Here is an 18,780-nt window from a genome sequence, read left to right on the forward strand (position 1 = left end):
TAGTTACGGCTACATGCTAAATTAATGTCTGGATAGCTTCTGACCACACACTAGGCTAGTTACGGCTACATGCTAAATTAATGTCTGGTTAGCTTCTGACCACAGTTGGTCCCCAAGCTACAGCAACACACTGATGTCCAGGGAATCTATTGTATCAGTGGATTAAGACTTCAGAGGCTGACTGAATGGTCATTTCATTAAGTCTAATTCTCTGTGAGTCTCTGTGAGTTTTTGATTAGCAGCATCACATCAAGGCTTAACAAGGTCCCACTAGGTCTCAAGCCAGAGCTAGCCCTTAACATGCCCATCAAATGCTGGCTTTGTGGTCTAGTCTGGTCTGTTGGGGTCTGGCCTGGTCTGTTGTGGTCTGGTCTGTTGGTCTGGTCTGTTGTGGTCTGGTCTGTTGGGGTCTGGCCTGGTCTGTTATGGTCTGGTCTGTTATGGTCTGGTCTGTTATGGTCTGGTCTGTTGTATTGGGGTCTGGCCTGGTCTGTTGTGGTCTGGTCTGGTCTGTTGTGGTCTGGTCTGGTCTGGTCTGTTGTGGTCTGGTCTGGTCTGTTGTGGTCTGGCCTGGTCTGTTGTGGTCTGGTCTGTTGTGTTGGGGCCTGACCTGGTTTGTTATTTTTATTTATTTATTTTATTTCACCTTTATTTAACCAGGTAGGCCAGTTGAGAACACCTTTATTTAACCAGGTAGGCTAGTTGAGAACACCTTTATTTAACCAGGTAGGCTAGTTGAGAACACCTTTATTTAACCAGGTAGGCCAGTTGAGAACACCTTTATTTAACCAGGTAGGCCAGTTGAGAACAGGTTCTCATTTGCAACTGCGACCTGGCCAAGATAAAGCGTAGCAATTCGACACATACAACAACACAGAGTTACACATGGAATAAACAAAACATACAGTCAATAATACAGTAGAACAAAAGAAAACAAAAAGTCTATATACAGTGAGTGCAAATGAAATAAGGTCTGTTGTGTTGTGGTCTGTTATGGCCTGGTCTGTTGTGGTCTGGTCTGTTGTGTTGGGGTCTGGCCTGGTCTGTTATGGTCTGGTCTATTGTGTTGTGGTCTGGTTTGTTATGGCCTGGTCTGTTGTGGTCTGGTCTGTTGTGTTGGGGTCTAGTCTGTTGTGGTCTAGTCTGTTGTGGTCTAGTCTGGTCTGTTGTGGTCTGGTCTGTTGTGGTCTGGTCTGTTGTGGTCTAGTCTGATCTGTTGTAATCTGGACTGATCTGTTGTGTTGTGTTGTCATCTAGTCTGGTCTCTTGTAGTCGACCTGAGGAGTAGTGGAGGAGGACTCAGAGCAGAATGAAAGTCGACCTGAGGAGTAGTGAAGGAGGACTCAGAGCAGAATGAAAGTCGACCTGAGGAGTAGTGGAGGAGGAATCAGATGAGAATGAAAGTCGACCTGAGGAGTAGTGAAGGAGGACTCAGAGCAGAATGAAAGTCGACCTTAGGAGTAGTGGAGGAGGACTCAGAGGAGAATGAAAGTCGACCAGAGGAGTAGTAGAGGAGGACTCAGAGGAGAATGAAAGTCGACCTGAGGAGTAGTGGAGGAGGAATCAGAGCAGAATGAAAGTCGACCTGAGGAGTAGTGGAGGAGGAATCAGAGCAGAATGAAAGTCGACCTGAGGAGTAGTGGAGGAGGACTCAGAGCAGAATGAAAGTCGACCTGAGGAGTAGTGGAGGAGGACTCAGAGGAGAATGAAAGTCGACCTGAGGAGTAGTGGAGGAGGAATCAGAGCAGAATGAAAGTCGACCTGAGGAGTAGTGGAGGAGGACTCAGAGCAGAATGAAAGTCGACCTGAGGAGTAGTGGAGGAGGACTCAGAGGAGAATGAAAGTCGACCTGAGGAGTAGTGGAGGAGGAATCAGAGCAGAATGAAAGTCGACCTGAGGAGTAGTGGAGGAGGACTCAGAGCAGAATGAAAGTCGACCTGAGGAGTAGTGGAGGAGGAATCAGAGCAGAATGAAAGTCGACCTGAGGAGTAGTGGAGGAGGAATCAGAGCAGAATGAAAGTCGACCTGAGGAGTAGTGGAGGAGGACTCAGAGGAGAATGAAAGTCGACCTGAGGAGTAGTGGAGGAGGACTCAGAGCAGAATGAAAGTCGACCTGAGGAGTAGTGGAGGAGGACTCAGAGGAGAATGAAACACACCTGTTGACCTGTGGACGTCTTTAAGCGACGCGGAGGTTTGATGCTGCCTCAGTCAGCACGATACACAGCTGCAGGGTGAACGGGGTTGGCAACATGCGTTCTGCTTCCAGAATATTCAGATATTCACAACTCATTGGGAATGGAGGGTTAATATCATCTTTACATTACATCAGTTATCACTCATTAACAGCACCTTGCCTACACAGCTACACTCTCTCTGGACAGCATGGAAACACACTGTAATGGAGACAATTGTGGGCTGTATGTCTGTTGACTGTATTTGAAATATGCACATCATTTCAATTCATTTTAGAGTATTATTTTTTATTTTTTTTTTGTATTTTGAAAAGACTGGAAAAAAAATGGAATTATAATCCTGCTCTCTGTAGCTATAATGGCATGTTCCTTGTGTGTTTATATAAGTGTAATGTCTGATTGTACGTTTTATGAACAGACAGGAAATATAACATTACTGAATATATTGCCCCTCCCATTCTCACAGGGACACCTTGACTTTACAATGTGGTTCTGTTATGACACAGTCTTGCCAGTCATTTGTGAAGTCTGATTTGAATAATGAGTATTTTAATCATTCACCTGGGTTTGGGCCATTTTCCTGTTTGATGTTTTGAGGTTTTCTGAGCACCCCTGGTTGAAACTCACACCTTTTTAATGATGTTCTGCTTTTTCTTAGTTCTCAAGAACTCTGCCCCCTGGTACAAACTTGCAGACAGACTTCTATTGTAGCCTACATGCTAAAAATACTGCATATGGGTAGACTTTTCTGTTCCTTTGCTGGCTCAGCCATTGTGTTGGATCCCATGGCTGCGTCACAAATAGTGCCCTACTTTTGATTAGAACCTCATGGGCCCTAGTCAAAAGTAGTGCACTAAGTAGGGAATAGGATGTAATTTGTGACAAAGCCTATCGCTCAAAGCCCTCCTACTGCTGGGAGAGAGAACTCATTTAGTAGATTGGGAGTTTGATTGAGCCGACACCAGAATCATGCTAATTGGGTCTGCTGTTGCTCACAAACACTCTCAAGTTATTCTGGGAGGCACCCACGGGGAAACCTGTTTGTGAACCCGTACTTTTTAACAGGATGTGTAAAGTCGTGTGTGAATTAAGTTATTCGACAAGTTCCGTAATTTTAACATATGAAATTGACTTGCCTGCTGCTATCTATTGAGCCACGCAGAGCCGCTTAGCCTGCCAGTTTCACCGGCTCCCAGTGTTGAGTCAACTAGGAACTGAGAAACTATAAATGTACACCGTCTGGTTCACTAAGATCTTATTGATGTGTTGATCAGGTCACTTGGGGACAACAATAATTGACTATTTTCCATTTAGTATAACTACTGGTAGTTACTGACAGCTACTGGACACACCTGCTTTGTTCTGTCACTTTACCACAACTGTTGATGTAATACGGGTTTATTAAATACATCGGATTGATTGACTGAATTATTGATTAGTATTTGAATAATCATGTTTTAATGTATTTCTTCATTCTCCTCCAGGGTGTCCTACTCTGTGCACGTCTCTGACGACTACCCAGGTAAGGATCGCGCCATGTCTTCACTGACATGACTTCTCTCTCCGTGTGTCTCTACTGTAATATCTTGCAAGCCATCATCTACGACTTTAGTCTAATGACCCCTCTGACCTCGAGTGATTCACGTTCGCAGACTGCCAATGAGGTCATGGCCATAACGCCGTAGATTCTGAAACCATATAGATTCTTTCTCCGCTAAGTGTGACTGTCAGCGAGCCCCATATTCTTATTCAGTCAATGAGACATTATGTCATATTATGAGACATTATGTCACATTATGTCATATATCTCACATTATGTCATATATCTCACATTATGTCATATATCTCACATTATGTCATATATCTCACATTATGTCATATATCTCACATTATGTCACCGTGATATGAGGAGAAGGCTGCTTTGGGATGTGTCACGCAATGGAACGTAATATCCATGGAAGATTAATTACTTACAACTGTCTGAGTTGAAAGGTCAACTACGGGTAGTGGGTCTAGTCAGTGGAACTGTCTGAGTTGAAAGGTCAACTACGGGTAGTGGGTCTAGTCAGTGGAACTGTTTGAGTTGAAAGGTGAACTACGGGTAGTGGGTCTAGTCAGTGGAACTGTCTGAGTTGAAAGGTGAACAACGGGTAGTGGGTCTAGTCAGTGGAACTGTCTGAGTTGAAAGGTGAACTACGGGTAGTGGGTCTAGTCAGTGGAACTGTCTGAGTTGAAAGGTCAACTACGGGTAGTGGGTCTAGTCAGTGGAACTGTCTGAGTTGAAAGGTGAACTACAGGTAGTGGGTCTAGTCAGTGGAACTGTCTGAGTTGAAAGGTCAACTACGGGTAGTGGGTCTAGTCAGTGGAACTGTCTGAGTTGAAAGGTCAACTACGGGTAGTGGGTCTAGTCAGTGGAACTGTCTGAGTTGAAAGGTCAACTACAGGTAGTGGGTCTAGTCAGTGGAACTGTCTGAGTTGAAAGGTCAACTACGGGTAGTGGGTCTAGTCAGTGGAACTGTCTGAGTTGAAAGGTCAACTACGGGTAGTGGGTCTAGTCAGTGGAACTGTCTGAGTTGAAAGGTCAACTACGGGTAGTGGGTCTAGTCAGTGGAACTGTCTGAGTTGAAAGGTCAACTACGGGTAGTGGGTCTAGTCAGTGGAACTGTCTGAGTTGAAAGGTCAACTACGGGTAGTGGGTCTAGTCAGTGGAACTGTCTGAGTTGAAAGGTCAACTACGGGTAGTGGGTCTAGTCAGTGGAACTGTCTGAGTTGAAAGGTGAACTACGGGTAGTGGGATTAGTCAGTTTAACTGTCTGAGTTGAAAGGTGAACTACGGGTAGTGGGTCTAGTCCGTTTAACTGTCTGAGTTGAAAGGTCAACTACGGGTAGTGGGTCTAGTCAGTGGAACTGTCTGAGTTGAAAGGTCAACTACGGGTAGTGGGTCTAGTCAGTGGAACTGTCTGAGTTGAAAGGTCAACTACGGGTAGTGGGTCTAGTCAGTGGAACTGTCTGAGTTGAAAGGTCAACTACGGGTAGTGGGTCTAGTCAGTGGAACTGTCTGAGTTGAAAGGTGAACTACAGGTAGTGGGTCTAGTCAGTGGAACTGTCTGAGTTGAAAGGTCAACTACGGGTAGTGGGTCTAGTCAGTGGAACTGTCTGAGTTGAAAGGTCAACAACAGGTAGTGGGTCTAGTCAGTGGAAGTGTCTGAGTTGAAAGGTAAACTACGGGTAGTGGGTCTAGTCAGTGGAACTGTCTGAGTTGAAAGGTGAACTACGGGTAGTGGGATTAGTCAGTTTAACTGTCTGAGTTGAAAGGTCAACTACGGGTAGTAGGTCTAGTCAGTGGAACTGTCTGAGTTGAAAGGTCAACTACGGGTAGTAGGTCTAGTCAGTGGAACTGTCTGAGTTGAAAGGTGAACTACGGGTAGTGGGATTAGTCAGTTTAACTGTCTGAGTTGAAAGGTCAACTACGGGTAGTAGGTCTAGTCAGTGGAACTGTCTGATTTGAAAGGTCAACTACTGGTAGTGGGTCTAGTCAGTGGAACTGTCTGAGTTGAAAGGTCAACTACGGGTAGTGGGTCTAGTCAGTGGAACTGTCTGAGTTGAAAGGTCAACTACGGGTAGTGGGTCTAGTCAGTGGAACTGTCTGAGTTGAAAGGTGAACTACGGGTAGTGGGATTAGTCAGTTTAACTGTCTGAGTTGAAAGGTGAACTACGGGTAGTGGGTCTAGTCCGTTTAACTGTCTGAGTTGAAAGGTCAACTACGGGTAGTGGGTCTAGTCAGTGGAACTGTTTGAGTTGAAAGGTGAACTACGGGTAGTGGGTCTAGTCAGTGGAACTGTCTGAGTTGAAAGGTGAACAACGGGTAGTGGGTCTAGTCAGTGGAACTGTCTGAGTTGAAAGGTGAACTACGGGTAGTGGGTCTAGTCAGTGGAACTGTCTGAGTTGAAAGGTCAACTACGGGTAGTGGGTCTAGTCAGTGGAACTGTCTGAGTTGAAAGGTGAACTACAGGTAGTGGGTCTAGTCAGTGGAACTGTCTGAGTTGAAAGGTCAACTACGGGTAGTGGGTCTAGTCAGTGGAACTGTCTGAGTTGAAAGGTCAACTACGGGTAGTGGGTCTAGTCAGTGGAACTGTCTGAGTTGAAAGGTCAACTACAGGTAGTGGGTCTAGTCAGTGGAACTGTCTGAGTTGAAAGGTCAACTACGGGTAGTGGGTCTAGTCAGTGGAACTGTCTGAGTTGAAAGGTCAACTACGGGTAGTGGGTCTAGTCAGTGGAACTGTCTGAGTTGAAAGGTCAACTACGGGTAGTGGGTCTAGTCAGTGGAACTGTCTGAGTTGAAAGGTCAACTACGGGTAGTGGGTCTAGTCAGTGGAACTGTCTGAGTTGAAAGGTCAACTACGGGTAGTGGGTCTAGTCAGTGGAACTGTCTGAGTTGAAAGGTCAACTACGGGTAGTGGGTCTAGTCAGTGGAACTGTCTGAGTTGAAAGGTGAACTACGGGTAGTGGGATTAGTCAGTTTAACTGTCTGAGTTGAAAGTTGAACTACGGGTAGTGGGTCTAGTCCGTTTAACTGTCTGAGTTGAAAGGTCAACTACGGGTAGTGGGTCTAGTCAGTGGAACTGTCTGAGTTGAAAGGTCAACTACGGGTAGTGGGTCTAGTCAGTGGAACTGTCTGAGTTGAAAGGTCAACTACGGGTAGTGGGTCTAGTCAGTGGAACTGTCTGAGTTGAAAGGTCAACTACGGGTAGTGGGTCTAGTCAGTGGAACTGTCTGAGTTGAAAGGTGAACTACAGGTAGTGGGTCTAGTCAGTGGAACTGTCTGAGTTGAAAGGTCAACTACGGGTAGTGGGTCTAGTCAGTGGAACTGTCTGAGTTGAAAGGTCAACAACAGGTAGTGGGTCTAGTCAGTGGAAGTGTCTGAGTTGAAAGGTAAACTACGGGTAGTGGGTCTAGTCAGTGGAACTGTCTGAGTTGAAAGGTGAACTACGGGTAGTGGGATTAGTCAGTTTAACTGTCTGAGTTGAAAGGTCAACTACGGGTAGTAGGTCTAGTCAGTGGAACTGTCTGAGTTGAAAGGTCAACTACGGGTAGTAGGTCTAGTCAGTGGAACTGTCTGAGTTGAAAGGTGAACTACGGGTAGTGGGATTAGTCAGTTTAACTGTCTGAGTTGAAAGGTCAACTACGGGTAGTAGGTCTAGTCAGTGGAACTGTCTGATTTGAAAGGTCAACTACTGGTAGTGGGTCTAGTCAGTGGAACTGTCTGAGTTGAAAGGTCAACTACGGGTAGTGGGTCTAGTCAGTGGAACTGTCTGAGTTGAAAGGTCAACTACGGGTAGTGGGTCTAGTCAGTGGAACTGTCTGAGTTGAAAGGTGAACTACGGGTAGTGGGATTAGTCAGTTTAACTGTCTGAGTTGAAAGGTGAACTACGGGTAGTGGGTCTAGTCCGTTTAACTGTCTGAGTTGAAAGGTCAACTACGGGTAGTGGGTCTAGTCAGTGGAACTGTCTGAGTTGAAAGGTCAACTACGGGTAGTGGGTCTAGTCAGTGGAACTGTCTGAGTTGAAAGGTGAACTACGGGTAGTGGGTCTAGTCAGTGGAACTGTCTGAGTTGAAAGGTCAACTACGGGTAATGGGTCTAGTCAGTGGAACTGTCTGAGTTGAAAGGTCAACTACGGGTAGTGGGTCTAGTCAGTTTAACTGTCTGAGTTGAAAGGTCAACTACGGGTAGTGGGTCTAGTCAGTGGAACTGTCTGAGTTGAAAGGTCAACTACGGGTAGTGGGTCTAGTCAGTGGAACTGTCTGAGTTGAAAGGTGAACTACAGGTAGTGGGTCTAGTCAGTGGAACTGTCTGAGTTGAAAGGTCAACAACAGGTAGTGGGTCTAGTCAGTGGAAGTGTCTGAGTTGAAAGGTAAACTACGGGTAGTGGGTCTAGTCAGTGGAACTGTCTGAGTTGAAAGGTGAACTACGGGTAGTGGGATTAGTCAGTTTAACTGTCTGAGTTGAAAGGTCAACTACGGGTAGTAGGTCTAGTCAGTGGAACTGTCTGAGTTGAAAGGTCAACTACGGGTAGTAGGTCTAGTCAGTGGAACTGTCTGAGTTGAAAGGTGAACTACGGGTAGTGGGATTAGTCAGTTTAACTGTCTGAGTTGAAAGGTCAACTACGGGTAGTAGGTCTAGTCAGTGGAACTGTCTGATTTGAAAGGTCAACTACTGGTAGTGGGTCTAGTCAGTGGAACTGTCTGAGGTGAAAGGTCAACTACGGGTAGTGGGTCTAGTCAGTGGAACTGTCTGAGTTGAAAGGTCAACTACGGGTAATGGGTCTAGTCAGTGGAACTGTCTGAGTTGAAAGGTGAACTACGGGTAGTGGGTCTAGTCAGTGGAACTGTCTGAGTTGATAGGTCAACTACGGGTAGTGGGTCTAGTCAGTGGAACTGTCTGAGTTGAAAGGTCAACTACGGGTAGTGGGTCTAGTCAGTGGAACTGTCTGAGTTGAAAGGTGAACTACAGGTAGTGGGTCTAGTCAGTGGAACTGTCTGAGTTGAAAGGTCAACTACGGGTAGTGGGTCTAGTCAGTGGAACTGTCTGAGTTGAAAGGTCAACTACAGGTAGTGGGTCTAGTCAGTGGAACTGTCTGAGTTGAAAGGTCAACTACGGGTAGTGGGATTTGTCAGTTTAACTGTCTGAGTTGAAAGGTCAACTACGGGCAGTAGGTCTAGTCAGTGGAACTGTCTGAGTTGAAAGGTCAACTACGGGTAGTATGTCTAGTCAGTGGAACTGTCTGAGTTGAAAGGTGAACTACGGGTAGTGGGATTAGTCAGTTTAACTGTCTGAGTTGAAAGGTCAACTACGGGTAGTAGGTCTAGTCAGTGGAACTGTCTGATTTGAAAGGTCAACTACGGGTAGTGGGTCTAGTCAGTGGAACTGTCTGAGTTGAAAGGTCAACTACGGGTAGTGGGTCTAGTCAGTGGAACTGTCTGAGTTGAAAGGTCAACTACAGGTAATGGGTCTAGTCAGTGGAACTGTCTGAGTTGAAAGGTGAACTACGGGTAGTGGGTCTAGTCAGTGGAACTGTCTGGGTTGAAAGGTCACTTACGGGTAGTGGGTCTAGTCAGTGGAACTGTCTGGGTTGAAATTTGAACTACTGGTAGTGGGTCTAGTCAGTGGAACTGTCTGGGTTGAAAGGTGAACTACGGGTAGTGGGTCTAGTCAGTGGAACTGTCTGGGTTGAAAGGTGAACTACGGGTAGTGGGTCTAGTCAGTTTAACTGTCTGAGTTGAAAGGTGAACTACGGGTAGTGGGTCTAGTCAGTGGAACTGTCTGAGTTGAAAGGTCAACTACGGGTAGTGGGTCTAGTCAGTGGAACTGTCTGGGTTGAAAGGTGAACTACGGGTAGTGGGTCTAGTCTGTGGAACTGTCTGAGTTGAAAGGTCAACTACGAGTAGTGGGTCTAGTCAGTGGAACTGTCTGAGTTGAAAGGTCAACTACGAGTAGTGGTTGCTCTATGCCAGGTATCGTGTGTAAAGTCTGTTTATTGATGAATGTTTTTTTTTAACTTTCTTTCTTCAACGCAGACAACACATACGTGTCAAACTCTGAAAACGAGGATGAAGTTCTAGTAACCAGAGACCCGATCCCCGTCATCTTCCACAGAATCTCAACAGGTACATTTATGTCAGATCGTCCGTATTGCATTGTCAAGTACAGACTGATCTCTTTGAATCTGCATAAATACTTTGAATACAGGAACATTTCTGACGTATTTTCTGACTGTACAGGTGAACTAGTGCATTGTCAAAGTTATTTTAATCTGCATAAATACTTAGAACACAGAAACGTTTTGAATTGTTTTCTTATCGTCTTATCATCTTCAATACCCTGGTACTTGCCTTACGGAGCAGCAAGGGCAACTGCCTCTCTCTACCTTCAAGGCTATTCCCAAACCCAACACCTTAACCTGACACCCCAGCACTCTGTTCTGACACTTCTGGTGTCTTGGCCCTCCCACGGGAAGGCAGCTGTTGCTTACCACAGTCAAAGCTCTTCTCTGTCCTGGCACACCAATGGTGGAACAAGTTTTCCCCTAACAGGCAAACGTCTCCCGAAAACCTCTGAAACCCAACGTCTTTAAATAAATCCCATTAAAAATCTCTGAAACCCAACCTCTTTAAATAAATCCCATTAAAAACCTCTGAAACCCAACCTCTTTAAATAAATCCCATTTAAAAACCTCTGACACCCAACCTCTTTAAATAAATCCCATTAAAAACCTCTGAAACTCTACCCCTTTAAATAAATCCCATTAAAAACTTCTGAAACCCAACCCCTTTAAATAAATCCCATTCAAAACCTCTGAAACCCAACCCCTTTAAATAAATCCCATTAAAAACTTCTGAAACCCAACCCCTTTAAATAAATCCCATTAAAAACCTCTGAAACCCAACCTCTTTAAATATATCCCATTAAAAACCTCTGAAACTCTACCCCTTTAAATAAATCCCATTAAAAACCTCTGAAACCCAACCCCTTTAAATAAATCCCATTAAAAACTTCTGAAACCCAACCCCTTTAAATAAATCCCATTAAAAACCTCTGAAACCCAACCCCTTTAAATAAATCCCATTAAAAACTTCTGAAACCCAACCCCTTTAAATAAATCCCATTAAAAACCTCTGAAACCCAACCTCTTTAAATATATCCCATTAAAAACCTCTGAAACTCTACCCCTTTAAATAAATCCCATTAAAAACCTCTGAAACCCAACCCCCTTAAATAAATCCCATTAAAAACCTCTGAAACCCAACCTCTTTAAATAAATATCATAAATAACACTTGTCTTTTCCTACTAGCACTGACATCTCTGATAACTGTATTGCTGAGGACTTGATACAGTTGTGATGTGTTGTTGTCTCACCTAGCTTTCTTCAGACAAATGCAGTAATGTAAGTGTCTCTGAATGACTACAATGTCAATAGCCACCTCCAGACATATTAACTGACAAGCTCGTAACCTTTCTAACTAGCGTTGACCTTGTTCCCTGAGTCTTTCAGGCTGATGGGAGGCTGATGGGAGGCTGCTGTCAGATTGAACAACAGGATGGGGTGTATACTAGATTGAACAATAGGATGTAGTAGTAGCTATGTGGGCCTCCCTATGGGACCTGGTCTAAAGTAGTGCACTATGTAGGGAATAGGGCTCTGGTCTAAAGTAGTACACTATATAGGGAATTGGGCTCTGGTCTAAAGTAGTGCACTATATAGGGAATAGGGCTCTGGTCTAAAGTAGTGCACTATGTAGGGAATAGGGCTCTGGTCTAAAGTAGTGCACTATATAGGGAATTGGGCTCTGGTCTAAAGTAGTGCACTATATAGGGAATAGGGCTCTGGTCTAAAGTAGTGCACTATATAGGGAATAGGGCTCTGATCTAAAGTAGTGCACTATATAGGGAATAGGGCTCTGATCTAAAGTAGTGCACTATATAGGGAATAGGGCTCTGGTCTAAAGTAGTGCACTATATAGGGAATAGCGTGTCATTTGGGACAAAACCTCAGTAAATAGTAGGAAGGCTGCCGTCTCAGCTTCATGTTAATCCTTGGTCTTTGTCTGATTTCTGATCCCAAGATCTTTCTGCCTTTCTGAAGAATAATAATGCTGTAGATACATACACCTCCTGACTAATATATATATATATATATATATACACATGTGTGCTGTCAACAGAGATTACGATCAACAATGACGCCAGCTGCTGCCTGTCCATCAAGACCAAACTTCAGTTAGACAAAAACCAGGTGAGCTACACCTCACTCCACTGATTAATAACACACTGTAAAGGCTCATTATAACCTGTAATAACTGTCTTATAACTGTAATAACTGTGTTATAACCTATAATAACTGTGTTATAACCTATAATAACTGTTGTAACCTGTAATAACTGTTGTAACCTGTAATAACTGTGTTGTAACCTATAATAACTGTATTATAATCTGTAATAACTGTTGTAACCTGTAATAACTGTGTTGTAACCTATAATGACTGTATTATAATCTGTAATAACTGTTGTAACCTGTAATAACTGTTGTAACCTATAATAACTGTATTATAATCAGTAATAACTGTTGTAACCTGTAATAACTGTTGTAACCTATAATAACTGTATTATAATCTGTAATAACTGTTGTAACCTGTAATAACTGTTGTAACCTATAATAACTGTATTATAATCAGTAATAACTGTTGTAACCTGTAATCACTGTATTATAATCTGTAATAACTGTTGTAACCCATAATAACTGTATTATAACCTATAATAACTTTTGTAACCTATAATAACGGTTATAACCTATAATAACTGTGTTATAACCTATAATAACTGTTGTAACCTTCCAGAGATGCAACCTCTCGCAGCGTCACTCAATGCCTAGGTTTACCTCCACTGTACTCACACCCTAGCATGCCCTTGTCTGTGCATAATGCCCTGAATCTATCCTACCACGCCCAGAAGTCTGCTCCTTTTACTCTCTGTTCCAAACGCACTAGACAACCAGTTCTTATATCCTTTAGCCGTACCCTTATCCTACTCCTCCTCTGTTCCTCTGGTGATGTAGAGGTTAACCCAGGCCCTGCAGTGCCTAGCTCCACACCCATTCCCCAGGCGCTCTCATTTGTTGACTTCTGTAACCGTAAAAGCCTTGGGTTCATGCATGTTAACATCAGAAGCCTCCTCCCTAAGTTTGTTTTATTCACTGCTTTAGCACACTCCGCCAACCCTGATGTCCTAGCCATGTCTGAATCCTGGCTTAGGAAGGCCACCAAGAATTCTAAATTGTAAATACTTCGCCACTATGGTCTATTTATTGCCTTACCTCCTTACTTAATTTGCACAAACTGTATACAGATTTTCTGTTGTGTTATTGACTGTATGTTTGTTTTACTCCATGTGTAACTCTGTGTTGTTGCTTTTGTCACACTGCTTTGCTTTATCTTGGCCAGGTCGCAGTTGTAAATGAGAACTTGTTCTCAACTGGCCTACCTGGTTAAATAAAGGTGAAATGACATTTTTAAATCTCTGACTTGTTCACCGGACCTGCTGTTTTCGACTCTCTCTCTCTCTCTCTCACCTTCTGTCTCTAACTCTGAATGATCGGCTATGAAAAGCGAAACCTGGTTAAGTAAAGGTGAAATAAAAATAATTTTTAAAAACATGCTTGAGAGAGTTGCCCAGTGACACGAGCCTACCAGATGACCTAAATAACTTAAATTCTCACTTCGAGGCAAGTAACACTGAAACATGCATGAGAGCATCAGTCGTTCCGGACGACTGTGTGATCACGCTCTCCGCAGTCAATGTGAGTAAGACCTTTAAACTGGTCAACATTCACAAGGCCGCAGGGCCAGATGGATTACCAGGACGTGCACTGCGAGCATTCACTAACAAACTGGCAAGTGTCTTTATTGACATTTTCAACATCTCCCTGTCTGAGTCTGTAATACCAACATGTTTCAAGGAGACCACCATAGTCCCTGCGCCCAAGAACACTAAGGTAAGCTGCCTAAATGACTACCGATTCGTAGCACTCACGTCTGTAGCCATGAAATGCTTAGAAAGGCTGATCATGGCTCACAACACCATCATCCTAGAAACCCTAGACCCACTCCAATTTGCATACTGCACCAACAGATCCACTGATGATGCAATCTCTATTGCACTCCACACTGCCCTTTCCCACCTGGACAAAAGGAACACCCATGTGAGAATGCTATTCATTGACTACAACTCAGCATTCAACACCATAGTGCCCTCATCAATAAGCTAAGGACCCTGGGACTAAACACCTCCCTCTGCAACTGGATCCTAGACTTCCTGACCAGCCGCCCCCAGGTGGTAAGGGTAGATAACAACACATCCGCCACACTGATCCTCAACACTGGGGCCCCTCAAGGGTGTGTGCTCAGTCCCTTCCTGTATTCCCTGTTCACCCATGACTGCATGGCCAGGCACAACTCCAACACCATCATTAAGTTTGCTGATGACTCAACAGTGATAGGCCTGATCACCGACAATGATGAGACGGCCAATAGGGAGGAGGTGAGAGACCTGACCGTGTGGTGCAAGGACAACAACCTCTCCCTCAATGTGATCAAGACAAAGGAGATGATTGTGGTCTACAGGAAAAGGAGGACCAAGCACACCCCCATTCTCATCAACGGGGCTGTAGTGGAGCAGGTTGAGGGCTTCAACTTCCTTGGCATCCACATCCCCAACAAACTAACATGGTCCAAGCACATCAAGACAGTCGTGAAGAGGGCACGACAAAACCTATTCCCCCTCAGGAGACTGAACATATTTGGCATAGGTCCTCAGATCCTCAAAAGGTTTTACAGCTGCACCATCAAGAGCATCCTGACAGGTTGCATCACTGCCTGCTATGGCAATTGCTTGGCCTCCAATCGCAAGGCACTACAGAGGGTAGTAAGTACGGCCCAGTACATCACCAGGGCCAAGCTTCCTGCCATCCAGGACCTCTATACCAGGCGGTGTAAAAATTGTCAATGACTCCAGCCACTCTAGTCATGGACTGTTCTCTCTGCTACCGCACAGCAAACGGTACTGGTGTGCCAAGTCTAGGTCCAAAGGGCTCCTTAACAGCTTCTACCCTCAAGCCATAAGCCTCCTGGACAGCTAATCAAATGGCTACCCAGACTTTGTGCACCACCCCCCTCCCCACGCTGCTGTTACTCTCTGTTATTATCTCATGCATTGTCACTTTAATAACCCTACCTGCATGTACATAATTACCTCAATTACCTCGACACTGGTGCCCCCGCGCATTGACACATTGCCTCTGTACTGGTACTCCCTGTATATAGCCTCCACATTGACTCTGTACCGGTACCCCCTGTATATAGCCTCCACATTGACTCTGTACTGGTACCCCCTGAATATAGCCTCCACATTGACTCTGTACCGTAATACCCTGTATATAGCCTCCACATTGACTCTGTACCGGTACCCCCTGTATATAGCCTCCACACTGACTCTGTACCGTATCACCCTGTATATAGCCTCCACACTGACTCTGTATCGGTACCCCCTGTATATAGCCTCCACAATGACTCTGTACCGGTACCTCCTGTATATAGCCTCCACATTGACTCTGTACCGGTACCTCCTGTATATAGTCTCCACATTGACTCTTTACTGGTACCCCCCTGTATATAGCCTCCACATTGACTCTGTACTGGTACCCCCTGTATATAGCCTCCACATTGACTCTGTACCGTAACACCCTGTATATAGCCTCCACATTGACTCTGTACCGGTTCCCCCTGTATATAGCCTCCACATTGACTCTGTACCGGTTCCCCCTGTATATAACCTCCACATTGACTCTGTACCGTAATACCCTGTATATAGCCTCCACATTGACTCTGTACCGGTACCCCCTGTATATAGCCTCCACATTGACTCTGTACCGTATCACCCTGTATATAGCCTCCACACTGACTCTGTATCGGTACCCCCTGTATATAGCCTCCACAATGACTCTGTACCGGTACCTCCTGTATATAGCCTCCACATTGACTCTGTACCGGTACATCCTGTATATAGTCTCCACATTGACTCTTTACTGGTACCCCCTGTATATAGCCTCCACATTGACTCTGTACCGGTTCCCCCTGTATATAGCCTCCATATTGACTCTGTACCGTAATACCCTGTATATAGCCTCCACATTGACTCTGTACCGGTACCCCCTGTATATAGCCTCCACAATGACTCTGTACCGGTACCCCCTGTATATAGCCTCCACATTGACTCTGTACCGTAACACCCTGTATATAGCCTCCACATTGACTCTGTACCGGTTCCCCCTGTATATAACCTCCACATTGACTCTGTATCGGTACCCCCTGTATATAACCTCCACATTGACTCTGTACCGGTTCCCCCCTGTATACAGCCCCACTATTGTTATTTACTGCTTCTCCTTAATTATTTGTTTTTCTCTTATTTTTCTAATCTCTTACCTTTCTGGGGGTATTTTCTTAAAACTGCATTGTTGCATAAGGGCTTGTGAGTAAGCATGAGGTCTAAACTACAGGTCTACCTGTTGTATTCTACAGTAGTAGTTTACTACTACCTACACCTGTTGTATTCTACAGTAGTAGTTTACTACTACCTACACCTGTTGTATTCTACAGTAGTAGTTTACTACTACCTACACCTGTTGTATTCTACAGTAGTAGTTTACTACTACCTACACCTGTTGTATTCTACAGTAGTAGTTTACTACTACCTACACCTGTTGTATTCTACAGTAGTAGTTTACTACTACCTACACCTGTTGTATTCTACAGTAGTATAATTTACTACTACCTACACCTGTTGTATTCTACAGTAGTAGTTTACTACTACCTACACCTGTTGTATTCTACAGTAGTAGTTTACTACTACCTACACCTGTTGTATTCTACAGTAGTATAATTTACTACTACCTACACCTGTTGTATTCTACAGTAGTATAATTTACTACTACCTACACCTGTTGTATTCTACAGTAGTAGTTTACTACTACCTACACCTGTTGTATTCTACAGTAGTAGTTTACTACTACCTACACCTGTTGTATTCTACAGTAGTAGTTTACTACTACCTACACCTGTTGTATTCTACAGTAGTAGTTTACTACTACCTACACCTGTTGTATTCTACAGTAGTAGTTTACTACTACCTACACCTGTTGTATTCTACAGTAGTAGTTTACTACTACCTACACCTGTTGTATTCTACAGTAGTAGTTTACTACTACCTACACCTGTTGTATTCTACAGTAGTAGTTTACTACTACCTACACCTGTTGTATTCTACAGTAGTAGTTTACTACTACCTACACCTGTTGTATTCTACAGTAGTAGTTTACTAGTACCTACACCTGTTGTATTCTACAGTAGTAGTTTACTACTACCTACACCTGTTGTATTCTACAGTAGTATAGTTTACTACTACCTACACCTGTTGTATTCTACAGTAGTATAATTTACTACTACCTACACCTGTTGTATTCTACAGTAGTAGTTTACTACTACCTACACCTGTTGTATTCTACAGTAGTAGTTTACTACTACCTACACCTGTTGTATTCTACAGTAGTATAATTTACTACTACCTACACCTGTTGTATTCTACAGTAGTATAATTTACTACTACCTACACCTGTTGTATTCTACAGTAGTAGTTTACTACTACCTACACCTGTTGTATTCTACAGTAGTAGTTTACTACTACCTACACCTGTTGTATTCTACAGTAGTAGTTTACTACTACCTACACCTGTTGTATTCTACAGTAGTAGTTTACTACTACCTACACCTGTTGTATTCTACAGTAGTAGTTTACTACTACCTACACCTGTTGTATTCTACAGTAGTAGTTTACTACTACCTACACCTGTTGTATTCTACAGTAGTAGTTTACTACTACCTACACCTGTTGTATTCTACAGTAGTAGTTTACTACTACCTACACCTGTTGTATTCTACAGTAGTAGTTTACTACTACCTACACCTGTTGTATTCTACAGTAGTAGTTTACTAGTACCTACACCTGTTGTATTCTACAGTAGTAGTTTACTACTACCTACACCTGTTGTATTCTACAGTAGTATAGTTTACTACTACCTACACCTGTTGTATTCTACAGTAGTAGTTTACTACTACCTACACCTGTTGTATTCTACAGTAGTATAGTTTACTACTACCTACACCTGTTGTATTCTACAGTAGTATAATTTACTACTACCTACACCTGTTGTATTCTACAGTAGTATAGTTTACTACTACCTACACCTGTTGTATTCTACAGTAGTAGTTTACTACTACCTACACCTGTTGTATTCTACAGTAGTATAATTTACTAGTACCTACACCTGTTGTATTCTACAGTAGTAGTTTACTACTACCTACACCTGTTGTATTCTACAGTAGTAGTTTACTACTACCTACACCTGTTGTATTCTACAGTAGTAGTTTACTACTACCTACACCTGTTGTATTCTACAGTAGTAGTTTACTACTACCTACACCTGTTGTATTCTACAGTAGTAGTTTACTACTACCTACACCTGTTGTATTCTACAGTAGTAGTTTACTACTACCTACACCTGTTGTATTCTACAGTAGTAGTTTACTACTACCTCCACCTGTTGTATTCTACAGTAGTAGTTTACTACTACCTACACCTGTTGTATTCTACAGTAGTAGTTTACTACTACCTACACCTGTTGTATTCTACAGTAGTAGTTTACTACTACCTACACCTGTTGTATTCTACAGTAGTAGTTTACTACTACCTACACCTGTTGTATTCTACAGTAGTAGTTTACTACTACCTACACCTGTTGTATTCTACAGTAGTAGTTTACTACTACCTACACCTGTTGTATTCTACAGTAGTAGTTTACTACTACCTACACCTGTTGTATTCTACAGTAGTAGTTTACTACTACCTACACCTGTTGTATTCTACAGTAGTAGTTTACTAGTACCTACACCTGTTGTATTCTACAGTAGTAGTTTACTACTA

General features: G+C 43.5%; 1 protein-coding gene across 2 annotated transcripts in view; it reads left to right on the forward strand.

The window, feature by feature from the left end:
• Nucleotides 1-18,780, forward strand: part of LOC110525071 (protein mono-ADP-ribosyltransferase PARP8) — a 122,519-nt gene that overhangs the window by 36,273 nt on the left and 67,466 nt on the right. For both annotated transcript variants that reach the window (XM_036979215.1, XM_036979216.1), the window contains exons 3-5: nt 3,677-3,714; nt 9,768-9,857; nt 11,914-11,984. In XM_036979215.1, coding sequence (XP_036835110.1) covers nt 3,677-3,714; nt 9,768-9,857; nt 11,914-11,984 — 199 coding nt within the window. The remainder of the gene's footprint in view (nt 1-3,676; nt 3,715-9,767; nt 9,858-11,913; nt 11,985-18,780) is intronic.

This window comes from Oncorhynchus mykiss, chromosome 6 (assembly GCF_013265735.2).
Source record: "Oncorhynchus mykiss isolate Arlee chromosome 6, USDA_OmykA_1.1, whole genome shotgun sequence".
Lineage (NCBI taxonomy): Eukaryota > Metazoa > Chordata > Actinopteri > Salmoniformes > Salmonidae > Oncorhynchus > Oncorhynchus mykiss.